The sequence below is a fragment of the Motacilla alba genome, chromosome 5 (assembly GCF_015832195.1).
Source record: "Motacilla alba alba isolate MOTALB_02 chromosome 5, Motacilla_alba_V1.0_pri, whole genome shotgun sequence".
NCBI lineage: Eukaryota > Metazoa > Chordata > Aves > Passeriformes > Motacillidae > Motacilla > Motacilla alba.
Genome location: NC_052020.1, coordinates 35258683 through 35285981, shown reverse-complemented (window position 1 = coordinate 35285981; position 27299 = coordinate 35258683). Strand labels below are relative to the sequence as shown.

Sequence of the window (27299 nt, the reverse complement as noted above, 5' to 3'; positions counted from 1 at the left end):
GCCGCGCGCGGCGTGCGGGGGCAGCGCTGCCTGGGCGAGCGGGGTCCGCGGGGCCCCCGAGGCCGAGCCGGTCGCCGCGGCCCGGGAACGGTACCTGGGCGAGGTCCGGCGGGCGGAGCAGCGGTACCGGCGGAGGCCCGAGCCGGGCTCCCTCCCCGGGGCAGCCATTTTGGTTTGTAGCATGGCGCCCGCCCGGCTCCGGAGCGGCCCCGGCCCCGCAGGCCGCTCGCCCGGAGCCGCGGAGCGGGGCCCCGAGCGCGGCCGGGGAAGGGCGGGCGGGCGGGCGCTGCCGCGGCGCTGGGCTGTGACCCTCCTCCCCCTCCTCCCCGCCGGCGGGGCGAGCTGCGCTGCGCCTTGACAGCTGCGGTCGGCTCCCGCAGCACAATGACTCCGGGGCTCCTCGGCCCCGTGCGGGTTACCGACAGCAAGAGCCTCCGGGCCTGGGAGGGAGGACTGACGCCTCCCTGCAGCTCAGCGAGCTCTGGCTTTGGAGGGAAAAGAGGGAGTGAGGAGGCGGCCCTGCCTCCCGAGCAAGGGCAAGACGAGGAAAAGGAGTTCAGGTAAATCGTAAGTAAAAGACTTAGCTAGGCATGCAATTGGAGAGAGGTCGAATCTGTTCTCTCTTTCGACTCGCTTCTTTGGAGATTTTATATCACAGGAGAGCGAGGAATCGATAAGTCTGCGGTGTGGCCATTTCAGTATACACAAAAGTACCAGCTTCGTCTCGGGAACGGAAATTGAATAACTTTTCAGGATAGAGAGCAAGTGTTGGAGTTGCAGTATACGTTTCTTGCCACTAATGTTTGCTTTTAGTAATAGGATAATTTTGCTAATTATTTTTGCAAGTAAAAAAAATCTTACATAGACTATTACCAGTTTATGAACAGATTGCGAAATCCACTGAATGTGAGGTATCCACACAGGAGCCATTATCTTTTTATAGGACAGAAATGTACATAATAAAAATGTAAAAAAATATTAGCAGACTTTATTGCTTCCAGAAATTTTTTTTGTGATTTTTGTACTGAGTGAATGTTCATGGTCTTGAAGTAACATTCCATCAAATTGCACTGCGACAGCAGCCGGCGTTTGCGAGGCATTTACTTTCAGATTTCAGAACCAAGAAGTATGGCTGAGCTTGGGCAATTCTTTAGGAATTCTTTGGCTCATAATAAGCGTGTATTTTGCACTATTTTTGTTACAACTATAGTTAAGAAAGAATTAAAACCCAAAACCACCAAGAGAAACTATTGAAGAGGTTTTACTGTTTCTTTCACTTGCTGTAAGTCTTACCATTTTAAACCTTGTGCAATGGCTGAATTTAAAATCCATGGTGAACATGGGTGGGTGTTTTTAGTGGAGAGCAGTCTGCTGTTTCTCCTGTTTTCTCTGGCATTTTACTGATATAGCATTATGTTTATAAATTAGTTAACAGTGTTATTCATTACCAGACAAAACCACCTTGAAATATTTGTTTTAGGTATGGGCTTGTTACTTGAAAACGAGGTACTGCTGTACCCTAACATGAAGAGTACTCCGGAGGCTTGGAAAGTTGTGTCTGACTGATTAAGTGCTCCTCTGAGCTCACGTGGCCTCTGGACTCCCTGATGCATTCTTAGCCACCTCTGCTGCTTTTTGTTTGTGGTTGCTGTTTGTTGTCCATGGCCATACCATTTCTTTGGCATGTCTGGGGAGGTACAGTAGCAGTTCTGATGCTGATTATGTATGTGTTGATTGACATACACGTGCAAAATGTCATGGGACTGAGGGAGCAGAGTTGCTGCACAGTGCCTATGCACAAAGGTGTCTTTGGTTGGTTTTTTATAATTTGGAAGCCCAGGTAGAAGAGGGGGAGGACATTACCCTTGGATTTTAGGTCTTACGCTGTACAATAGTGAAGACTGATACAGGAATGTGTTGTGAATATTTTTTGGATATAGATGTTTACTAAGTCTGTAGGGTTTTTTGTTTGTTCTGCAAATTAATTTGTGAAGTAACAGCATATTTTGTGGCCAGTAAAACTAATAGTTTGGATCCCAAACAGTTTTGTCCCTTGAAGCTAATGAGAATGTTAATCATATGTCTAGTGTGAGTTTTTTTGGTGATTGAGGCCTCCTGGGTTGGAAGGAAAACAAGAATTCCATAGCTTGGCAGTAGATAATATATGTGGAAGTGGGTGCTGGATGATTTAGCTGCAACTCTCCTGATGCAGGTAATTTCATTCTTGTTTCTTCATTCTCTCAAGATGACAGTAAACTCTATAAATGGTGCTTCTCAGTGCTGGCCATTGCAAGTTCTTTATAACTTTGCTAATGATGCTTTATAAAAAGTATGTGAAAAGCCAAATGACTTAGCAATATGTGTGATGTTATTTATGTCTTCTGAACAGAAGAATTTATTATTCCCAAGAAGAAGAAGAAACTTTCTTATCTGTGTGTGAATTAATGGGCCTCTTGTGTGGTTTATTGACCCACCCCCTTTCTTTACCTGTGTAGTTCAAGTGACTGGAGGAATTGGCACCCCTAGTAGGAGTGCTCTTTGCATAGAGGGGTGATGGTGAAGGGAGATAGGATCTGCAGTAACAGTTTATTCTTTCTGGGCTCTTGTAATGACTTTTTTTTGGTTGTTGTTGTTCCACCTATGGGACGCAATTTTATAAATAAAGCCTATGTTACTTAGTTGGGTTGGGGTTTATGGCTGTGATGACTGACAGAGGGTCTCAAGCCTTTTGGATCTGAAGTCTTGTACTGGTAGACTTAGATCTGCATTTGCATCCGACTTTGAATCTAAAATGTTAATAGTTTTATGCTGTTTTTCCAACTCCTCAGATGCATGCCGTTCTGCTTGTGTGCAGAAGGGAAGCAGAATAATCATTAGACAAATCTGTGTGTGCAAACCAGTATCAAGTACAGAAATGTCAAATATCAGGAGTGCAGTACTTGAAACAAAGTAGACTTCTTTCCTTTCCCTTGTGATATTGGCTGCTGCAGTGACTTCTCAAGCTTTCACTGGTTACTGTGTTGAAAATAAGCTGTCTGGCCTTGTGTAGTGTCCTGTTCACTGCAAGTAATGGATACGATCTGTTCACTGTTTAGTGAACTAAGAGATTTTCACTGTAGCAATGTAACTTTGATTTGCCAGTCTAATGACCTTGGTGTTGGTCAATAACGACCAGCTGTTATGCTGAGATAAATGGTCTTTTCTAAGACATGGATGCACTTCAGAGGAGTTACAGCAAGCCCATATTGAATGTTATGTATTTGTTAGAAATAACTAGTTGTTCAAGGTGGTAAGTGGCTCCATAGTATCCTAAAAGAAGAAGAAGCTTGGATGGGAAAACACTGTGGAGATGCACAGAAACTCTTAAGGAAGATAAAATTGTGTCAAAAAAGGAGTATCATAGGAAAGCTTGTAACTTTGGGAGATCCACAGTCGAGAGATACACTCTCTTATGGGGCTTGTGGGCTGGTAATGCTTGTCTGTAATAGAAGTCTTAATTGTGCAGTTTATTCAGATTTTCTGAACTAGATGAAAACCAGATTGAATATTCTCTGATACTTCAGAACCACACAAGAATATGTTGGGAGAGAATTGCCAGTAGGTGCTGCTTCCAAATGCTTTAATGAATAGAAAGAATAATTAAGAAACATAAACACTCAGAACAAAATATCTGCAATTTTGGTTTACACATTATACAGCCTCTCAAGTAACTTAGGTATGCATAAAGATTGCTATGACTGTTAATACATTTTCTGTCCTATAAAATGACATCTCTGGTGGCGCACCACTGAAGTTCCTAGTTTACCCTCTTTTGTAGATGCTTTTTCCCAAAATATTTAGAGACATTATGGAAGCATATTTTCTAATATTCTTTATTCAGGTATTTAAAAATCCCAAACCACCAAAAGCTATAGATTGCAGATTTTACTCGCATGCCTCCCCACTTCCCTTTTTGCTGGGGATGATGGAGCAGACTCATTGAAGGAATTTTATACAGCATGTTCTTTAAAAAGGAAATGTATCTTCAGATAACATATGTAAAAGTGTTGATATCGTGAACAAAATGAGATCAAGTTCAGAGTGTATATACAGTCATGCTGTACTTCAGCATTTCCAAAGTGTAGCAAGAATCAACAGCTGAAATACTTACCTGTATGTTCCTTGTTTTAGTGTCTTACAGGTTTGAAGGAGGGACGGGGATACTGTTGGGAATGTTTCTCTCTTAAACTTGGAGGAACAATTCTTTTCATAATAGACTGTGCCTTGCTTTTGGCTTGTGAATAATTTGTTTTGATGATAGATTGCAAGTAGAAGTGGTTTTGAGGATTATAGAATGATTGTTAGTTTGTTGGTCACAATCTGTTTCTCAGCAACTAGGGGGCATACAGTAAAACTAAGTATTTTAAAAAACCCCTGGCTTTTCAAGCATTAGTGGCATTTGTGCAGGGGACTGTTGTAAATGCTAACATTTTCTTCGGTCAGAAATTGTTTGGATAAGTGCATGGAAGAAAATTTCTTGTAGGTGTCTAAAAGATACTGTCTTTTTGATTTATAACTGTTCTGAGATTTGAAATGTTTTGTGAGGTTTTTTCTTTTGTTTTCATGCTAGTCCTGTGGAACTGCGTGCTAGCCCGTGGTTACAGGTGGCATACTGAGGTTGGGCATCCATTGGTCTCACTAGGCAAGCTGTCCTTATATTCACTTGATCAATAAGGTAGCTTTGAAATGGAGCATTAAAGATCATATGGTTTTAACTTCTCTGCCATGAGCAGGAAAATACTTTGATTTGAATGTTTGGACAAAATATTTAGTGTTGTTTTGATGCTGCTTCAATACTGTTTTTCTTAAAAAACAAACCCTGATTGATATCAGGGGCATTAATTGTGATATAATAAGCAAAATTAAGGCAGGAAATTCAGATGCTGCTGTTGTGAAATGATTGTTTGATTGTTTATCAATTGCTTTCTAGATAGTTGGAATATGATAAATGAATAAACTGCTATTTCATTTGATCTTACAGGTGAATCTCCATATTTATTATGAAATTAGCTTAACTAAATCTATAGCAATCCTTAAAAAAAACCCAGGGGATACTTGATCAACACTGACTGAAAATAAATAAAGTAGGTAGTAAGAAGTTGGTCAACATTCTTACTTGTGATAGTTGTAAATGGCACGAGGAGTGTGGGTAATAAACATCAGAACTGTCTGACTTCTATTTGTGCAAACTGTTCAGGTTCTTGCTGTAGCGAGGTGCAGAAGTACATCCTGGTCCAAATAACTAATGTTATGATAAAACATTTGAGTATTTAATGCATTTTTTTAATAATGACAATTTTTTTCTGTATAAAATAGCATACTTATAAGAAGTTAAAAGTCAGAAACTTCTGTTCATTAATCATTTTTCCAAGGTAACGGTGAAAACAGCTACGTGTTTTATGGAGTTAAGTTCCTTTTAAGTTTAAAGCACTGAATTGAGAGTTCTGTGTATTTTGGGTAGAGAGCAATTAGACATAATCAAGGGTTTCCCTACTGTGGCTTCCATAGCTGTTTAGTCAACTGCATTAACAGGCCCATAGTTTCTTGGTAAAATTTCAGGTGCCTGTTTCCAGAAGGTTGGAAGTCAGTTCTTCTGTATTTCTGGGTAAATACTGTCTTTCTTCACAGGCTTCTTGGCAAGACTTCCAAATCAAAGTGTGCAGAGATGCTTCCTTTTTGTATATGGTTAACCCTGTTCTCCCAATTTTTTTTTTTTTTGATTTAGATATTTAAATATTCTGTAAAATTTTCTTGCAGTATTCACCTCATGGAGGCAAAACAGTAAAAGAGTGCAGTACATGGAATTACATTAAGCTCTGTAAAAACAGGAACAGGAAATACCTGGATAGCTCTGTGGTTTATGTACTGGTCAGTGTAGTAGTTGTGTAACTTTTTCTGGAATATTGTTTCTAAATAATTCCCTTCTAGCAGCATTTGGTATAAAAGTGATTTTTACTGTGTAATAATTACCTTTTCATAAATGATTACTTGCAATAATAATACTCTTACTTAGAATCAGTGCATAGAACTGTCATTTTATAACAGTTACTCTGGTGAGGTTTTCTTTTAGGCAGAGTGTAGAAGTGTGTGGCAGATAAGTTATATAACACTTCCTGCTGAAGAATTACTTCTTTTTTTAAACACAGGGCATGCATTTTACTTCTTAGTTTCATTGCAATTATACCTATACATATTTAATAGCTCTTTGGGAATTCTCATTTCTGAGAATTTTTTGTGAGGGTTGAAGTATCTGTGGGTATAATTATTTGTTTCGTGCTGAAAGTAGGTTTTGAGGTAGTGGTGGGTGTTCTTGATCCTTCTTGTCATTTAAGAAATTAGGAGAAGGTGATAATGGATATATTTTTTCTGATGAAGAGAGTGGCTAGGGAAGTTGGATCCTCCAGTGGTTTCATGTATCTTCAGGAGAAAGGTATGACTTGCAAGAGCTCTGTTTGCCTATTGGATGACGGTTACTCCTTGTCACTCAGACTGTTCTTGAATTATCCTAAGCCAAGCTCAGCAGGATATTTAGTTTAATGATATCTTCTGCCTTTATCAGTGCAACTTCAACAGGTATTAAGAGCCAGTTATGAAGCTGGCTGTTCTTCAGGACCAGTCCTGAAGGTACAGCATAAATTTAAGTAGTCTGTAGGTTTTTCTACAGAATCTTCTACAGTATCCGCTATAGTATCTTTATAAAAATGTCTGATTAGAGGTAGCCTGCTGTTGGCAATTAAAGGTAAAAATACATTTTTATGATTCCAGAACAAATTCCACTTGATGAGAGATGAAGTGCATTCCTGGGTTTATTTGAAGTTACTGTGTATGCAAAAATCCTGCCTGTGTTAGCTGTAACATTCTGAAAAAAACGTGCTTCTCTGAATGCTAATTGAAATGATCCTGAAATAGAGAATGACCTTCAGTAAGTCCAGATGCCTGAAGGTCTTTCTGATTTTATATATATTTAAATGGGTTGATTGCATTAAAATTTCTTCCAGTTGTTCACCTTGTTTTCTTTTCACTCAAAATATGGTCACTCCTTAACTGCTACCAAATTTGAGGTTGATGATCCTATAGTACTCCTCCTAGAAGAAAAAAAAAAACCAAAGAAAGTCCCTTGACTTTATGCCAGTGACCATTATAAGAAGCTGGAGAATGCTTGACTCCAGTATTTAACTTGAAACTGTGATGGTTTGCATTCCTGGAGGATGAAACCCAAGAGTGCCCGAACAAAATCCTGCTATACACCTTGAGACCCTGGGAAAAGAAAAGACCCTCCTTTGGCAAGCAGAAGTCTGGGAAGAAGGTTTAAGCAGAGCATTTAAACAGGTTTATGAATTTTATGACACCTATTCTGTTTCATATCTTCAGAAAGTTTAGTATAGTTGTATTGGTAGAAGGCAGGACTACTGTCTCTGTTAACTCCCTGTTGAAGTGGTATAAATTAGACAGTGCTGATGATGTTCTGTGCCAGGAAGCCAGATTAACGTTTAGGAGGTGCAAAATACCTGCTCCTTGTCAACTTTCTGTCATGCCTCACTGAAAATACTGCCTTACACACTTTTATTTTAACTGTCTTACTCTTCCATAACTTCAATTCCATTAACTTGATTATATTAAATTTTGTTATTGTTGGTGTTGTGGTTGCCTTAATGCAAAGCTCTGTACATTCTGTAAGATTCTATTATTTTATATATATGTATATATATTTTTATATGTATAGCTTCTTACATTTAAAGACTTTATTAGTTCTTGGTCCCTTAGGAATGTGTGCTACTGACCTGCAGCTGATGAGCACTAAGATGAGTGTTCATCACTAGAACAGCCTAAGTCAGTTAGATCACTGTGTTGACAATCTGCTGTAGATTATGCTTTTGTCTTTATTCCTAAATAACAAATAGGTGTTCCTGATTTTGGAGAGGAAGGGTACGTTCTTGAGGATGTTTGCCACACTGCAATTCCTTCCTTTCCTTTCCAGCTCTATAGTGACCATAAGAGCCTGTCACACTACAAAGTGTACAGCTTCACTCTTACTTATGTGCTCTTGTACTACAAATACTAATAATAGTAAAGAGAATTAGCTTAATATTCTAATTTCTATTTAGTATTAACTATCTAACGAAGCTCCAAATGTGGCACTTTGTCAAAAGTAGCTTCATGTTAATGGAATAATACACCAATACAGTGGTGCTAACAGTAAAGATACTTTTAATTTAACTGAATTCAAATACTGTCTTTTGGTGTGTATATATAATTAGTCTTATTGGTTGTAGCTGTCACATTATTAGAAAGAAATTTCTTTTACTAGCAAAATGTATTGCCAAAAATGTCAAGCATTTTAAAAGACTATGGGTGAATCCTTTTAGGTGGTGCTAGTCCAAGGTGTGTAACTACTTCTGGGTTTTGTTTCAAAGATGTTATTTGCAAGATTCATGCATTTAGGAGGAATATAGAAAATAGAGATTATAGTGACAGAATGAGCAACTGCAGCTGAAGATGAACTTGTGCTGAATTTCCTGCTAAAAGAAATTAATAAAACCCCTGAACGATCCTTGGCTTACAAGTACTATAAGGGAGTTACAAATAAAGAAACTGGGAGGTGATTTCTGTCTTGTGATCTGTGCAGATCTGGCAGAATCAACATTGTAATATAATTTCTCATTGTTTAGTAACATTTTTGAAAAGAATGCTGAAAATTTGACATAAAACCAGTTTGAGGTCTGGAAATAACATCTTGAAGATTGATCCATTTAGAATTCAGTCTTCTCGCTAAATCAGAAAGCAGTCTGAGAGGTAGCCTTATTAGGTGTCTCACTGAGTTTTAGACTATTCAGAGGTTTTTAGATTTACAGTAGGAAATAGTTTAATTTAAGGGGTATGACACAGCAGACTGGAACTTCACTTAGAAAAAAATAAATCCCAGTGAGCATGTGATAGATATATGTGTGAAGCTGGGTAACTGCTTTTTGTTTTTGTTTCTTGCGTTCTTTGTGTGGGTATTTTTTGGGTTGGTTTTGTTTTGTTTTGATCTTTTGTTTTTTGGAGTTCTTGTATTTTGTTTTGGTAGAACAGCCAGAGAAATAATCAGGCAACAAGTGTAAAACATACTGACATTATTTTTATACATTGAAGATTCATGAATCCTTTCTGCATGGAGACACAGAGAAAATTCAAGTGGATTCACAAGAAGCTCTGTAGTCCAATCTACTGCTATTGAGTTTGTATGTTCTTCTTATGCTTTTTCTTAAGGCATTAGACTTAAATGAAGATCTGGACCCTTGGAACTGAGGGAACTAAGGGGTTTCCTGGTTAAATGAGAAGGAAGCCAGTGCTATCTCTACTGTAATGGGTGGAATGTAGTTAACATAGCTAGTGTCTACTAAGACAGGCAATGACCTTTTTGTTTAATAACTAAAGCAGAGACCTCAACAGGTTATGGATAGCAAGTATCAAAGTACAAGTAGTTTGGTAGTTTGTTGCTGGATTGTTGAGTATGCCTGTCCTGGGCAGGAAGCTGTTCTTAAAAAATTAAAGGTAGAAGAAAATGCACAAGAGCCTTTGTGGTGTATTTTCTAATACTCAACAATTGCAAAGTAATCCTGACCTTTGTTGAAGAATTTTCCTTACAGTTGTTCTGGTTTCATTGCACTTCAGTCTGTTTTTTGCAATCAGTTTGTGCTGTAAGTTGGGATCATTCCATAGCATTATGTGAATTATGTGAAAGTTGCAGACCTGTTTTGAGATTTTGAGCACCTTTATTATTTGTATTTCAGTAATAGAGAGAGAAGATAAAAGCATATTCAACAGTTTCTTTTTAATCTCTGCTTATTGTTGCGTGGTTAAATATGAGAGTTTGGGTCTGGACAGACAACTACTTCGGAGACTTCAAAGTGAAGTGAAATTTCTTTAGTCATTATTTTAGCATTACTTTATGTAGAACATGTCATTAATAAATGACATCAGTGATGGTCCTAAATGTTTTCAGAATACATGCTGCACTGTGGTGACATGGCCTGTGATGGCCAAGAGTATTTCTCAAGTGTTTGAAATACTATGTAATCTGTGGTTACAGGGTATTTTACCATTGGTTGTTGAACCTGGTGACTTGACTCATACTTGTCCACAAGCTTGTCTGTGTCTGTTTTCATTAGTTTTTCTGTAGAGAAGGTACTGCTCACAAGCTTTGCATCTCTTACGCAGTTCATACTGGAATAATGTACAGAATATTTAAAAGTAGAAAATTTACATAGGAAATGCTGTATACAGTCTTGTTAATTGACTGAGGGAATACTTAGAGTTGATAGCTGGTATTTTCAACAAGAATCAGCTTTTGTCATTGGTGTTGAAGCCGTGTTCTGGGCTTTTTCCAGCACAGACATTTGGAAAATACCATGACTTAATGGATTTTAGAAGTGCAAACCTGCAATAATTTCTTACCAAATGATAGTCCAGTAAGAATTCCTTTTCATTTGTGAAAAAATGCTAATTTTTGGCTGACATCTGGAGATGTGCCATTTGACTGGAAGCTGACTAACAACCCAGTTTTCAAGAAGGATGACCCTGGTCACAACCGGCCTGTCAGTCCCTCTTCAGTGACTGGTGAAATCATGGAGAAGCTTATTCTGGGAGCTATTGAAAAACACCTGAAAGACAACACAGTCACTGGTCACAGCCAGCATGGCTTCATGAAAGTCCTGCTTACCACACCTGATTTCCTTCTGTGACTGGGTAACCCACCTTGTTGATCAGGTAAAGCCAGCTGATGTCATCCTTTTGGATTTCAGTTAAGTATTTGATACTGTCTCTCAGAGGATTGTTCTGGACAAAATATTCAATGCACAGCTGGATAAACACATCATGCAATGGGTGATCACCTAACATCTTGTATAAACTTTTTTTCTGTAAAAGGCATATGAACACTTAAATTTTTATTTTATTTATTGAAAGAACTGATGTGAAACAAATTAAAATTCCATAGAAAGTCTGTTAAGAAAACAGATTGAGGATTATTAGTTTTACTTTGTGACTTGAACTTCAGGAAGTTCTTTGGGGGAGGATACTTATATTGTCAGTCTGAATTGTAAAGGGAATTGATTTAATTTGTGTTTGTTTGCAGAGCTTTCTTAAATTATTATTGGGAACATGACTACCTTATATCTTTGGAGCTTGCTTTCAGACATGTTTCATGGATTACTTAACCTGCTTAAGAAATGCAGTTAAAATACAGTGTTCAGACACTTCATAGCATATTAGGTGCTTATAACTAGTAAGAATTACTTTTGCTGCCTGTGTTTTACTTGGCTGTTTGATTATCTTGTGTGATGGCATTTGATATTTGAATGGAAAGACTGTAATTCCTCAGTAGAATTATATTGATACTGGTGAAAAAAACTTGGAGATAAAAATGAGTGAGCATTTTTTGAAGTCAAAATGAGCATTTGTGTCTACTTAGATTATGTAGTGGCTCCAAGCATTCCTGTTAACTGTCAGTTGAAGAAAGAAATAATGCCTGGTTAATGGCCTTCAGATAAAATTTGCTGGTTCTCTGGTCTGGTGTCTGATTTTGGGGAGAGGGAGAGCTGATATATAGGGACAGTGACTGTTATTCTGACATTGTGGCATGGAATATTTTGGTAGTTCTTTTACCGTCTGTTGATGATAATGACCAGATTATTTTCACTTTTCCTGAAGTTAATGTTATAATTGGGTGTTACAGAGTAGAATGTGCTTTCAGGAAGATGAAAGTTGTTTTACACATTCCTAGGCAGGAGCTTACTTTTCTGAAGGAGTATCTCTGGGACTGAAATTGAAAAGGTCAACTAATTTATAAATTAAACTGTGCTCATTGTTTGGTAAGTTTTAAACTGAAACTAATTATAAGCCTGTTCTTGCATGAAGAACACTACTACAAGAGTGGTCAATGAGTGATAAACTCCCAAGGCACTTGTATTTGTTATTCAGAAAAGAGGTTTTATAATTTCCAGTTTCTAGACTTGTACATTTTAGTCCTTGAGGAGAATGCTACCAGAGAGTGAATCCATTGTTTTTAGTGCCTTCTTACTTCTTTTGGACTTGTAGGTCTCTTTTTTTCCCCTCACATCCACTGGCTTCTCTGTACTAGATAAAAGTTTATGGACAGAGTTGGTTTATTTTGTTTACAAACCATGATGTTTAGAGGGTTGTTAGACTTTAAAAAACAATTATGAATTGTATGAGTTTTGTTACTGTACTGTTTTAAATACCACTTTGGTTAAGAGAGTGGCTGTAAAAATCCTAAGAAAAAAATTATTCAGTGAAAAAATTCTCAGGAAGAGTGACAGAATGAAGGCAGTCATATGCTGAATGTAAGTTGTAACTTACAAGTTTGACCCTACCACAGAAGAGGATTTTCTCTGAGTTGGTTGAAGAAGTTGATTAAACTTGACAGTAGTGAAGAGGCAAACCTTTGATTGTGACTGGTGTGGTGAGAGTTGGAAAGAGGAAGGACAGGTTAAGGAAAGGAGAAAGTTTTGTGAGCCTGGTCTTTGCCTTACCCTCTGCAGTCTGATGGGGACTTACGCATGAGTAAATCCTCTTATATGTCAGCTGTGTCATTAACCTCCTTAGAGCTAGCTGGGTTTCTTGTTTCTGCTGCTCATGTCCAAAAGTTGCTCCGGTATGTCACTTTTCTAGTGGTTAGGATTTGCTTTTAACAAGCTATCAGAAGCTGATCATTTGAGTCTTTGAAAAAAGTATGAATTGAGGAGTGAGAAAGGATCATCAGCTCAAATGGAAAAGATCTGTAAAAAAATATAACCTTCAGGAAACATTTTAGCTTTGCTGCTCTAAGTGTAGTAATTCACTATCCCCGTATTTAACTGACTGTTCATAACGTTGTGCAGAAAATTACCTTTTTTATTTGCAAATGTTGTTCAAATGTACACTGCTATTAACCAGTTGTTAAAATCTTTTTTTTTTTCCCACATCTTCAACCTGAGCTTATTTACGAAGTGAAGATCTTCTGTTAATATATGAGGTGTTGTTTCTATATTGTTTTGTCTTCCAGTTGTTTTTTATTCTACAGGGTTTTTAAGAGTATTATGTATTTGAAACACGTATGATGCTGATGTTGCCAGTGACATCTATTGTACTGTGTAACTTACTAGAGAGAGAATCTCAAGACTTTAATTTACAAAATAAAGATTTATTTTTATTTATTTATATATATTTATTTATAGTAGTCAATGTCTCTTTTAGTCCTCAGTTGACAGTTTTAAGGATTAATTGCATTCACAATAAATACATAAACATAATCAGATCTGTAAGAATGCACTAAAACTCATGCTTTTAGTTGTACTGAAGGAGTTGAAGTTTCAAACTGTGTTTGTTGAAAACTGGAGGTGAAGGCTTCTCTTATCTTCAGTTTCCTTTTTGTGAATGGGAACTGGAACTTGATAGCTGCACAGATGTGTTCACTCTTAAATGACTGTTCAGAGTCAAATCTTCCACCTCCCCAGTATTTTTTAGTTTTCCAAAACCATTCTACTTCACTTTCAGCATAATAAGCATCTAAAAATCAATATTAGATTAGTATTATTGTGTGATAAAATGTTCCTGTTGTTTTGAGGTTTGTGACGTGCCCCACTAGGATAAGCATACACTTAATGTGTGCACGGAGTAGTTTCAGTGTATTGCACTTCTTTCAAAATTACTGCAGGCCTTTCCTACCTTCCTCCTAGAAGTCTGAATGAACTTTAGAAAAACAAGCACAAGCAGTGCCTAGCTGGCGTTACTTCACAGACAATTGAGGTTTTTTCAAAATAAATTTACAGAGACTAAGAGTTAACAATGTTTAGAACTGAAATGGAAAGAAAGTATTTTTCTGAGTGTGGTCCTGTATTGGTAAACTTATTAGAATTTGATTGTTTGAGTTGTATGGGAAAGTGTTCGTGTTTCAACAGTGGAAGAGAAGGCTTTTAATCAGTCTTCCATGCTTTACCATCCAGGTTTCTTTGATGCCTCTTTTTCCCTTTAATACGTTTCACTAGGTTTGAGATGTTCAACAAGTATTTTAAATGCAGCATGTCAGAATTTATTGAGAAAATAAGACTGTCAAATCTTATATGGATATCCTAACTACTATATAACCTTTAGGTTACATATGCAATTTTACCTTCCCAAAATGTTATAAGTTCCTTCTATTTTGCTCAATGGCTTAGAGAAATACATTTGATCAACGTGAAGTTTGTCCAGCTTTTCTGGGCAGTTTAAGCAATAAAGTGCAATTTTAATGTGAATGCTACCATGCTTGGTGCTGTATGAAGTGTAGGGAATAATTCTGAAATTTTAGGAGTTTCTTTCAAAATAAGAGGGGGGAAAAATCCTCATTTTCTTCCCAGGAAACTTTTCCTTTAAACTTTCATATGTGAGTTTCCAAATGATATACAATATTTCTAATAATTTAAAGTTATGTGTAAGTAATTTAGTAAACTACTTTAAATCTTCTATTACACTTTCATCAAACAGTATAATTGAATACTAGGGATGTGGAGTATCAGTGAGATGTGATTTTAATTATTCCTGTAATTTAAGGGAAAATTTCTTGTTTGAGGTCTTAGAGTTTCCATGAAAGACTGTTGACTGTTTTGAGTATGGTCAGACTTCCTGTTTAAAAGATGAAACCCCTTTCAACTACAAAATGCATGTATATCTTAAATGCAGCTTGCTATTAAAACAATACGAAGTTTGCAAAATGTAGAATATTACATGTTAGAATTTTTATTTGTTTCTTTCTTTATGTGCATTTTGTAGTTTTTTAACCCCAGACAATTCTTTGTCCTGGGATCCATACTGTTCAAGTGTCTATTCAGTAATTCTTTTTATCCTTGAATTCTATCTTGCCTAGTTTCAGGCATTATTTAATGCATCCTTGCACAAATACAAAGTATGTGTCACTCTAACTATTTCTCAAAGCTCCCTGAATTCACTTTCATAATAAAGCTGAGCAAGTTGGTGTGGTGGTACTCTTACTTGCAACTGAGGGCCAAGGTGTAGAGGGAACCCAGAGTTGTTTAAATGTCAGTTTTGTAGAAATATAGTAGATCTCAGGGCTTTATGAAAATAGTGAAAATACAAAAATTTACGGGCTGGTAGAAGAGAAGAAACCTGCCCTGAAAATTAAAGCCTTGGCTAGGTTTTGAAGAATTGAAAATACAGTTGAAAACTGTTCTAACCGAATCTGTGCACAACTAAATCCAGCTGGATTTTTGTAAGCCATGAGTGGCCATATTTTTACTTAGAGAACTATTACATGATTTATAAAAGAATGTGATTTTCTTCCCCTTAAGAAATGTTGAGTTAAGACTTGTATTTGACTTTCTTAGTCTTTCTGCTCATGTTTTTTAAACCCTTCAGCCCTAGACATGGGGGTTATGATATCATGGTCAATTTAGGCTGAACTAAGACAATGTTGTCACTGAAAGGGGTTATTACTTCAGTATCCTGTTTGCATCCCTTGTGCCAGGCTGAGTTACTCCTGTGGCTATACAGACAGAGTAGAATCAGGAAACTGATGTAAGTCAGAACCAAATGAAAAAAACCAGAATGATTTTCTCAGTAGACTTGTGTGTCAACACAAGCAGCTAAGTCAGCACAGTAGAAGGAACAGAAATAGGAGGTGGAGGAGGATTGGTCCTCTTGGTGTCAGCCTGGGGACTTGCAAATCAGTTGAAGGCAGTGGAAGGAAAATTCTGTTGTAACTGGGGAGGGTAGAGGGTGGGGTGGAAAGGTGAGTACGAAATTGTTGTGTGCCATTTTGTTTCCCGGTTTTTGTGCTACGCAATCTTAAGTCATCAGCGTATTTACAAATCATATCAAATCTATCTCTCCTGAGAACTGTTTCAAAGGAAATGAGTATTTAACGATTGTGAAAGTTGTATTATGTTGATATAATTTTTGAGCATTTGTCTTGTGTATGGAACCTAAGTTCATCACCCCTGAGGGCAATTTGTTTACTTTGTGCTTTTATCGACCTTGAGATCTACTGGTTTTCAAAAAAGGAGGTGTGTTAATTCATAGGGCTCATGGTCATGCAGTGTATCAGGTTTGACTTGTCTTTTCTCAGTTCAAGGCTGAAGAGAGCAAGTTGATTAATTTCTAGAGCAGAGTTTTGGTGATCTGGTTCTTGGTTTTATATTGAAGGTCTTGATGACTAAGTATTCCTGAAGTGTAAATTGATTTTCTGTGTTTCTGAAGACTGAGCTCTTAACTTCTGCATAGCTAACCTCTGCTGTGTTTCAGCCATGTGATGGTTACAGTGAGAAAAAGTAATAAATCTCAAAATCAGTCAAACATGTATACAAACAATTACAGAAAGCAATTCTGATAAAAGAAGTCTGATAATATTGACAAAAATGTCAGAGCCTTAGCTGCCAAGTGTGTTCTTGTGTGGTAACCTTTCTGTCCAACCTATTGGACTCTGTAAAGATTGTTATGAACACTATTGTATAGAAAAGTGTTTTTTGGGCTCTTTTTGTAAAGCAAATCTTTGGGGTTTTTGGTTTTTTTTTTAGATTTTATTTTTATATTATTATTCTGTAGTATATTAATTCTCAAGATCATGTCGCTCATTAAGTTGTCTGGTTGAAAAGTATGAGGTCTAGGCAATACTTTCAAGTATGGAGACTTGATTCTGTGTGGCCAAGTACTCCACAAGCGTTTCCATAAGGAAAAAGTTGGGTTGTGAGCATTTAGGAAGCAGATGCCTCCCTCTGTGTAGGTTACAATTACATTATTTTCCTCTCTGAGGTTGAAATAAGGGTCAACAATTGCAGCTAAGATTTGTCAAACAGTTACAAAAGGGTGCTTGCCCATGGAAGAAAAGTAAAGGGGAGAAGCCCATCACTTACAGAAGACCTTAATTTTGGAAAAAGTTGAGAACTGCATTCAAGTCAAAGGGCATAGGAGCTTTTGTAACCCTCATTAGATAACTACCAGAGTAGTTCTGAGTTTATTTTTATAGATGGAGTCTGTGGGCAGCCAGTAACTCCCCAAGTGTTTGTAGTATGCTGTTGTGCAAATGTGCAGGTGCATTAAAAAAAAAAAAAACAACAAAACCCCCCACATTTGTAACTTTTAAGTGTGCTGGGGAACAACTGTGCATTGACTAGAGAAAATTGGGATAGTATCTTGGGCATGTGAAAATGGTCAGTTGCTGCCCTAGGTACTAGAGGAGTGGAAATTAGTGGTAGAGGAGTGGAGTGGTAGAGAGTGGTAATTGTAGTTTTCTGCAGAGGGCTGTTAACTTTCTTTTTGATTAGTCATTTTTGGAGTGTTTTTTGGAATCTTAACATAGTTACAGTTGAGTATAGTTGGGTTTGTTGGGTTTGCTGATTCTGGATCTTGTTCTCTACCTTTTATCTTTACATGTCTGTGCAAACAGTACGGTCTGTTTGGATATGTTTGGGGTTTTTTGGTGTCGAGTTGGTGGTGTTTCGTCCCCAGTCCCTTCCTCTGTTGTGATACACTTTGATTCCTTACTGTTTCTCACCAAGTGCCAGTGGTTAGTTGAGTGCTTTCATTAGACTTTTAACTGCAATAATCTTAACTGCCTTGTTTTCACTAGGATTTTAATTGATTGAACCAGTAGTTAGCTTCTGCCTTGTTTTCACTAGGATTTTAATTGATTGAACCAGTAGTTAGCTTCTGCAAGGTAAAGAAACATGTTTTAAGTTGGTTCACCATTGAGCACAAGGCCAGAGTGGCTAAAATCAGGGCTGATGTGTGAAGTCTTACATGGTGATACCATTTGGGCTCAGGACAGGAGCCATGCAAGAATGCATCAATGCTATCACCCTGGTTGGACTGTTTCAGGCTGTTACCACTGAGTAATGTGCAACCACTGAATACCACTGAAAATGTGCAACCACACCCTTTACAAAAATCTTCTCGGATAGATTGGGTGCCGATTATAGCACTTCCTCCCTCCTCCCCATGCCTCCTGTGGTAATGAAATGGGGGTGGTGTTCTTCAGCTCAGTAGAGCAATGTGGTCTCTACTTTTCTTTCCTTATTCTAAATCCCTTTTCCAATAAAATTTATATTGAATCTAGTACTGAATTAGCTGTTCAATGACTTCAGTCTATTTCAAGTAATAGAGAGGACAAATGAGTTTGTAATGATGTTTCTGTAATGATGGCCAATCCACTAATATCATTAACTGTTTAAATTTTGTATTCCCATCTGCTAATTCACTTGTCTTCCCTAGGATTTTGGCTTGCAAAAATCAAAACACAAATCCTTTCACTTTGTAGTGAAGAGACTACATTTTTCCTTGACAAACTTACTATGTTTATTTTTCAACTATGATTTTTTGTGCTAGTTGATATGGCTTATATGTTCTGCTGAATTTCTATATTCTACTAGTTTAGCAGGCAGGTAGGAGTTTTCCTTGCTTCTTTTTGTATTAGGTGGGTAGTATGACTGATGCTTTGATCATTATTTTTCTTCATATAGAGTAGCACACTAAACCCATTTGTCCCTTGATAGTCTAAAATTCAGCTGTTTTCAGTACTAAATAAAATGTGAATCCATAAAATAGTTGTTTCCTGTATAATGGATTTGTAAATTCTGTATTTGAATTTATGTCATCATTTTTTAATCTGTTCAGTATGGTGGCATTGAAAGGTGACTTGCTAGTTGCAGTGTATCTAATATGGCTTTTGCTTTGGAAGAAAATGTATAATAGAACTTATGCTAATAATGCTCTAAGGACATAAGTGTGTGCATATATAAAAATGTTTCATATGGTTGCCATTTGTGCCTTCTTGTAGAGTTACTACGCAGGCTTTAATACCAGTTCATCTTGAACAGAAAATAATACTCAGGCTAGGGAAGAAATACTTTTGTTGTTATTGACTTGCTGAAATAATTAATAAAATACAGGTTTTTTATCTCTTCCTTCTTCTTTTCTTCCTTGTGTGACAGACTTTGTTGCTTTATTTTGAGTACCAAAGGGAATAAAATATGGTTTTGCTTTTTTTTGTGTATTTTCAGGCTCGGATAGCGTTTTTACAAGGGGAAAGAAAGGGCCAAGAAAATTTGAAGAAAGATTTAGTGAGAAGAATAAAAATGTTAGAATATGCATTAAAACAAGAAAGGTAGGTATACAAATTGTGTAGTTTTTTTCTGACCTGAAAAACTTAAAGACTAAGATGAATTCCCTTCCATTAAATGAAATGCCTTATTAGATGATTCTGATTTACTTTATGTAAAATTGTCTTTAAGGTTGATTGTCTTCACCTTGTGTTTTCTAACAAGTCTTAGTGTCTTCTATAATAAAAAGTTGCATAATTTGCAAAATGTTTGGACTTGTGTCTTTAATAGACAACAGGACAGTTTCTCTTCTCTGGGTTCAAGTTACGGTATACTGAGTAAGAGTGAACACACCCAAAGGGTTCATACCTTATTACTGTACCTTCATCTGTGTTTCAGTTGTATTAAATTGGAAGGGATGAAAAATACTGCTCTCTTGATCCTTTTCAACTATGTTGTATGTGTTGCATGATGAAAACTATATTTTGTGAAGGAACAAAATCCTTTAAAAATTGTTTTTTCATTTTGCAGTTGTTTGGGGTTTTTTTCCACGTGGTAGATGCTTGCATATTTAGCCTCACTAGGTGTGTTTTCTGTAGCACTAATTTCCTGCTTAAAAAAATTAAAATTCCATTCAGTTTGTACAGGCTAATGTCCTTCAAACCTACCTTCTGTTGCTTGGTTATTTCATTTAACCAAAACTGGTAGTTAATTTTGTGAAATCACTTGGGAAATAATCTTGTCAAGTGCCTATACTTTCACTAGAGGACTCAGTTCTTATTTTTAATTTTATCTTGCTTCTAAAAAGTAGCTAAGTCCAATGGTGAAACATCTTGACAGTCAGGCAACAAAATATGTAGTCTTTGTGTATTTTGATTCTGGGGGAACATTCCTGCCAGAGTGAACTTAAAATTTTGTAGCAAAATGTGGTGAGGTTTCACCTGGGTATTTTTAAGTTAGTCCTCCAAGCGTAAGTATGTGTAAATATATTTTAGATTATGGATTACTGTTATCAGTAAGGGACCAGTACAGAAATAAGTTTCAGTTGTTTTCATATAAAAACCTAATGTTTTGGCAAGATGGCTTCGTTCTTCTGTATGAAGTGTCCAGTATAGAGGTGCTTCAGAAAGCACTGAATATTCATACAGAAAGCCATATCAGCACATCATATATTTTCTGGTGAAGTAATAGGCAGAAAGGGTCTATTACTTCATTCAGTCCTGTCCTTTTAATGGAAAGTTACTCAAGGTTTCCAGCCAGTGTATGACTAAAAATGGCATTGTCATATCAATATCTACAGGTAATGTACAAGTCACTCTGGGTTCAAGGCAGATGAAGGGTATGCAGTGTCTTGGGGTGCAAAGAACACTGACCATATCAAAGAAATAATATTCTGTTATAGCAGATGCAGGTGTCTTGCATGTAAGTAACTTTCTGAAGTTGAAGGAAAAGCTTTTGCTTATTTTGGCAGTAATGAACTGTGTGCTGTGTAGGGATGTTCTGCAGATGTACACCATAAAGCAGTGAGAATTGCCCCCTTATTGAGATAAATCAGAGGCACTTAATTTTTCCTGCAGCCTGAAGGCATCCTATAACAGGATGCACAATTTGAAGTTCAATGGCATTGGTGAAACCTCATTCCTTTCCTGAAATGAAGCTGCCTTTATAGTCTTCCCATGAAATTCTGAAATTCATCTCATGGCTAAGAAACTTGTAAACACATACACTGGAGGAATAGCAGCAGGAACATACTGTTTGCTTTAGTTCTTGTGGCTAGTGGGTGCAATCCAGCACTGTAGTAGGTTTCAAGAGGAAGATCCTGGCATAAGTTTCAGCCATAATTCTCATGAAGATTGCTAGAAGTGGGAATTGAAACTTGAATTGACTGGTTAATGTGTGGGAGGCAACAAGGAAGATACAAATGCTCAGTAGTTTGAGGGGATCTAACTGTGGAAGTATGATGGATTGAGTAATTGAAAGCAAGAAGGTACTGACCTGCCAGTAAATCATCCAAGAATTATATTATGTTGGTTTCTTGCTTGTTGCATTTGGTGTTCAGGATAATAGATGTTAGTTTTTGGCCATTGTTCCCCTGAATGAAGAATCACAACTAATGAAAATACACCAGCTCCAAAGCAAAATAAATTCTGAGAATTTCAGACCTGAAGATTGACAGCAAATTTCAGTGTTGCACCTGATTCCTCCCACCCTTTTTCTTCTTTTCTCAGGGAGTTGCTAACTCCTTGAGGCCATCAAAAAGTTTCATGTAGTGAAATACCAGTTAGGAGTCAGGAGCAAACTCATTCAGACAACTATTGTGATTTCTCAGGAAAACATTTTGAGGCAGAATATCAGTGTGTAAGATTAAATAAAATGCAGTAGTTGTTACAAAGTAGTTTGATATTTCTAGTATTTATCTCTGAGTATGTGTAATACTGTTTTAGACAAGTAAAATATTATTATTTTAGTGTCCTTAAATGCTTTGATAGTTGTTAATTTTTTAGTAATAAAATCAGGTCCTGTGCAGTTGCGTGCATGGGGTGATTTGTATCTAGTGTGTGTTCTTTTATGGGGCTTTGGAGGCCCAGCTAGATGTCTGTTGTGTGCTCTGAGCCACTCTGAGCTTTGTTACCATAGTGTTGTGCTTAAATTAATGAGACTTGCTGAAATCATAAAGCTGTGGCTGTATTTTGGCTTCATGGGCTTTGGACTGGAGCTAACTTACACCCTTGCAACTGAGTGGTCTGATTCAACAGTTAAATAGCAGGAAGCAGTTAAATCAAGTTAGGGTGTTGTTTCTTCTACTCTTTTTTACTCACGGAAACCTAGCCTTAGATAAGTCAATACTCCCAAAGATTGAAACATTGCCCCTTGTAGAATTCAGTTAATCAGTGGTGTGGAGGAGTATTGTCAGTGACTTGTCAATGGCATTGTAGCTTGTTAGTGTTTTTTAAGATATTTAGTAATGGCCTCAACAGAGAAAGGAATAGATGTGCAAATATATAGTTGATTGGAATATAATAAGATTAATTTTTGCTGTGAAATTGAAGTTGTGATGTGAAAGACAACTGGTCTCATTGCATGCAGCAGTATTTTCTCTTCTTTATAGTGGTTAGTCATTGGTATAATTCTAGATCAGATACATCATTATCTGTGCTAATGAACAGTTAAAGTAGGATTTTAATTAATGTTTTGGAATTGTAACTCCAAATGGAACAACTGCTCCTAAATATTGTGTCGTACCTCTAAATTGAACAAATTTAGTTTGGATTTTCAATTATAGTGCTTTATTGGCTTCACTTATGAATTGAGCAAAAATATTTTGTCAATTTCATTTGACTTATTTTCATTTTGGTTGTTTAGGGTTGCTTGGGGTTTTTTACCCCCCCTAATGGACAGTACTTTATAGGGCATATAAATTGTAGTACGTACTTGTAAAGCCCCAGACTGGCTTGACAGGTTTCCTAAAGGGGTTTAGGTTTTTTTATGTCCTGAGGCAGGTGCATGGGAAAATGTGACAAAGTTCTCAGGAGATTGAACAGCAAACTTTAGAAAATAAGGGCAAATTTTAAACCAAACATTTAATCAAGAAAAAGCATTTCACAGGGGATTGACTTAGCAAACTCTAGCCCATCCAACTTCAAGTTAACCTGACACTTCAGTTGTCTTGAGCCAATAATAATTTTCTCCAGTCTCTCACTGTACTTCTCATATTTGGAAGGCTTGGTGGAACATTGCCCTGTTAGAATGTGGCACAAAGTTTTGTGTCTCAGTTTAAAGAGAGGACCTGAGGTAGACAGTCTAATTAGTGCAGGGACGAGCTATGAAGATATTCATAAATAGTTAAAAAATATGATTCTGTTTAGTTGGCAGTTGGATTCAGGTCACAAAAAGTCTTCAGGAGCTTTACAATTTTTCAGTTACAGTGTGATTGCCATGAAATGAGGGATTTTATCTTACTGAAAAGGATCAATAGTGCCATCTACTGACAGTTTGGTAATGAGACTTCCTAACTGCAATTTTAGCAGAAATTTGTGTTATCTTTAAGAAAATCCTTACCATCAAATATATAAGGCACCATTTGAGTACCAACCTGTACTTTCAGTTTGAAAACACTTGCAATAGTGGCTCAGACATTGGAGAAGGTTTTTTGGAAATCCTTGATTTTGTCCAGCACGTGTTCCATAGTGCCTTTACTTGAGAAGTTTCATATTCAGTAATAGTTTTTATGATTGATGGAAACTAAGTGTCATTCAGTTATTCCTAAACCTTTGGTCAGATGTTTCATTTGGAGTCATAACAACTGTATTGCGCAGAGGGGTTCATCAAAATATGGCTGCTAATGTTTTTATGGATATTTTTCACTTTGGCTCTACTGCAGAACACCTAGAGCTCTGTACCATGAGATTTTGAGTATTTTTGCAAAGGATCCAGGAGGTAAAAGTCAAACTGTGAAAGATCAGTGATAAAGTTTGAGAATTCCAATATATAGGCATAGGTAGTTTGGGTGAGATTCCTGGTTGTAAAGGGAGCTGAAGACATTTTGATAGGCAGCTTGGGTAGAGGATAAGATTTTGAAGGCTTATGTATACTTCCCTGGAAATGGTATCACCAAGACCAGTATTTTACAAAGTGATGGTGTTTGGCTAATTGATGGGGATGGTGGGATGGACACGGACACCAGTGGAAAGAACGGTCATGGTTTACTATTAGTATTGAGGCAACACAAAATAAGCAGGGTAATACATCTAACCATTATTATATGAGAGAGAGACTAGTGATTGAGAAGGATACATCACCAGTTACCCAAATACTTCACCATCATCCGGAGTCACAGTCCTTCTGCAGTGAGGACCTGGAGAAGCCTTCCCGGTAGTTGGGAAAATCCTATGTAGCGTGTCCCCGCTCATAGGTGAGGTCTCAGGTTGGCCCAAAAAGGAGTCCAGCTTTTATAGGCCCAAATCAACAAGCCCAAGTGACTTGTTAGCCTTTTGTGCAGAAAAGATCTGGTTCTGATGGCATGCTTCCTGACCAGCCAGGGCCAGAGCCCAGGCCATGGCTGGGAGGCTTTTTGCCTAAAATATTCTACTAACAAGTCTCTAGGGATATAGACTGGGAGGATATCTCCTACTAACAAGCCTTTAGGGACATTAGTTGGGAGAATCTCTTAATATATCTTACACAAGGTTATACAGATGTCTCTACAGCAGCTGGTTTGGCATTAAGAGCAATTAATATAAATACTTTGATCATCTATTTTTAACTAAAGAATCTTGATGGTATTAATTGCATCATGCTCAAGATTCATCTTGTAAGTCAACTCAGGCCTAGGCCGGCTGTTCAGGCCTTAGCATATCAGCTGGAGAAGGAGAGATTAGGGCTAGGGAGTCAGAGATCAGAAGATGGCAAGGACTGAGGCGCATCTGCATAGGAAAACTAAGTAGAAATTGGAAGCTAAGCCTTCAGTCAGTGAGGAGGAGAAAATCTGGAAGAGAAAACAGGTGATGAGAGAAATCACTCTAACATGGCTTTTCTGAGGGATACGTATCATAAGCAAAGATGGAGCAGGAGACAAATTGAAGCGGAAATCAAAAGTGGCAGATAGGCAGGAACCCCAAATAAGAAGTTCATTCATTGTAGTGTGATTTGCTACCTATGACAGTGGTACAACTGGAAAAATTATTTCTGCTAAGTTCTTGAACATGCTGGTTTTTGAAAGGTTCTCTTATTAGATGATACACAGGAAAAACCCCATGTTCTTGGAGAACACGCTATACTCTTGTTTGTAAGTTACTTGATAGTTGTGAGTAATTGTCAAAATACTATCTCAAAACTGTGTTCTTGAAAGATCAGAAATAATTGGTGCAAGAATTACCACAACAGTTCTAGCTGGATTAATTGTACTATGTTGGTATGGTTGCTTTAAGTGGCAACAGTAGAATGTTTTGAGTTGATCAAAATCTTGTCTACTAATTTGATAAACATCTGCATACTTTTTCAGGGCAAAATATCATAAATTAAAATATGGCACAGAATTGAACCAAGGTGACTTGAAAATGCCAACTTTTGAATCAGGTAACTTTTTTACAATAAATTTTTGTCTGTTTAATTTATTTCAGCTTTCTTCTCTGCACTCCCCTCTTAGGTCCATTATAAGGAATATAGGAAAGTTATGGGGCAAATGGGGTAAATATTTTTTAATCTGAAAATCAAAATTAATTGACCTTTTTTGATTTGAGGAGGCTCTGAATGTTTTTATCTTAACTCAAAGAAAATACTGCAAAGAAGAAAAAATTAGGTTATCCTAACTGCTTTTCTGGAGTGCATCTAATTTTGCAGTTGTAAATATCAAGCTGATAATATCAGTTTTGCTCTTCAAAGTATTGCAGATGGAAGAAAGCATTTCTCCTAACAATGCTGGGCTCTTTAATAAGTTGAATTGCATTTGACTTCTTTTGAAGTGTTGGTCTTCGGGAAGTCTTTGGGCCTGTATTTGTATAGTGTGCCTTAAAATTGTGGTCTACAGATTTATATGCCACCCCCTTCTTTTTCCCTCCCCTTCTGTTTTACAAGTACCACATTTTGGGTACATTTATACTCAGTTGAAACTAGAGATCATTATGCGTATTCCTGACTTGATGGGAATTTTTGTTTGTGTCTAAAAGCAGTGTTAGTATGATGTTAACTATGACACTGTGTCTTTCAGAAGATACCAAAGATACAGAGGTTCCTGCAGTACCTCAGAATAGCCAATTGACCTGGAAGCAAGGCAGACAGTTACTGCGACAGTAAGTAGCATTGTTGGGTATTGGTGTATTCATACTTTTCCTTGCAGTTTGAGGAGTTCTGTGAAACAGAGTAACTGAGGTGGGTAAATAGTGATTTGTTCTTCAGGACCTCAGAGTCCTGAGCTTTAAGCAGTACAGAGTAAGGTTTTCCGTGTGAGAGGGGTTGCAAAGCTTATTTTTCCTTAAATGATACAACATTCATTTTTAACAGTGAATACTGAGTTTCGTTTTTCTTCAGATATCCTTTTCTCTTTCTTCTCTTAACATATCTAGGTATCTTCAGGAAGTAGGTTATACAGATACAATATTGGATGTACGCTCCCAGCGGGTAAGGTCTTTGCTTGGGCTCTCCAATTCAGAACCAAATGGTTCAGTAGAGACAAAGAACTTAGAACAGATCCTGAATGGGGGTGAATCTCCTTCGTCAAAACAAAAGGGACAGGAAATCAAAAGGTAAGGGAAGAGATAAGATAAGCATAACGTTTGTTTTGCTTAGTCATTGATATGTGCAGGTCAGTTCGCATTGAACTTTTGGCTGGAGAGCCTGTGAGCACCTGTGAGCGTAGCTGACCACAAACCATTATGAACTTTTATACATATGAACACAGACACCTATTACATACATATATGTATGTTATGCTAACATGATATACAGGAAAATTGTGTGTTGGTGTTAAATTATGTAATATAATCACTTTGGAGTTGTTATTTGAAGGAAGGAGTCTGTTGAATGGTGCTTTTGTAATAAGGACTTAGATGTAGAAACTTCTTCATTCAGCTATTCCTTGTTTTGCTGGTTTTTAAAGTTCTTAAGCTGTCAAGTAGGAATTTTGTTTAATCTGGTTAAGCTTCTAAATCTCTTCAGCAAGTAAAATGGATTCTCTCTTAATGTTTTTATTTATATAGGAATTCTGGTGATGTTCTTGAAACATTCAATTTCTTAGAAAACGCGGATGATAGTGATGAAGAAGAGGAGAATGATATGATAGAAGATATTGCAGAAGGAAAAGAAAAGCATCGGATAAATAAGAAACACAAAGTAAAAATTTTTTCTTTTTATAATCTGAAATTCCCTTTCAAAAAGGAATTTTTTCTCTGGAGATGATAGAAATATTTAATGTCAAAGTATTTGTTGCACTGTTGTTATCAGAGTGGATTATGCGCAGATGCGTTACTAATAGATGTGGTGGTTTACTTAATACATTACATTGCAAATTTCAAAGCAACTAACCAGGCTGTTTGCAAATATGAATGCTGAATTGGATTTTCCTGGATAGTTGGCAGTATGAGCTTGGCTTGATGCAAGCCTTAAATCTCCCAAACTGATTTGTCAGGAAGGGGTTTTCACCATACCTTGGACTTCTGGTAAAGAGATTAGTCAAGCATTGAGTTGAATCCCTTT

General features: G+C 37.1%; 2 protein-coding genes across 9 annotated transcripts in view; one reads left to right on the top strand and one right to left on the bottom strand.

Annotated features, from left to right (window-relative positions):
• AP4S1 (adaptor related protein complex 4 subunit sigma 1) overlaps window positions 1-17670 on the bottom strand; it is a 40425-nt gene extending 22755 nt beyond the window's left edge. For 3 of the 4 annotated variants that reach the window (XM_038138517.1, XM_038138518.1, XM_038138510.1), the window contains exon 1: window positions 95-17670. The gene's annotated coding sequence lies outside the window, so the exon portion shown is untranslated. The remainder of the gene's footprint in view (window positions 1-94) is intronic. The other variant, XM_038138519.1, reaches the window with a different exon arrangement.
• STRN3 (striatin 3) overlaps window positions 1-27299 on the top strand; it is a 60478-nt gene that overhangs the window by 555 nt on the left and 32624 nt on the right. For 4 of the 5 annotated variants that reach the window (XM_038138509.1, XM_038138507.1, XM_038138508.1 and 1 more), the window contains exons 2-6: window positions 19071-19174; window positions 25111-25184; window positions 25816-25897; window positions 26171-26350; window positions 26804-26936. In XM_038138509.1, the coding sequence (XP_037994437.1) occupies window positions 19071-19174; window positions 25111-25184; window positions 25816-25897; window positions 26171-26350; window positions 26804-26936 (573 nt within the window). The remainder of the gene's footprint in view (window positions 1-19070; window positions 19175-25110; window positions 25185-25815; window positions 25898-26170; window positions 26351-26803; window positions 26937-27299) is intronic. The other variant, XM_038138505.1, reaches the window with a different exon arrangement.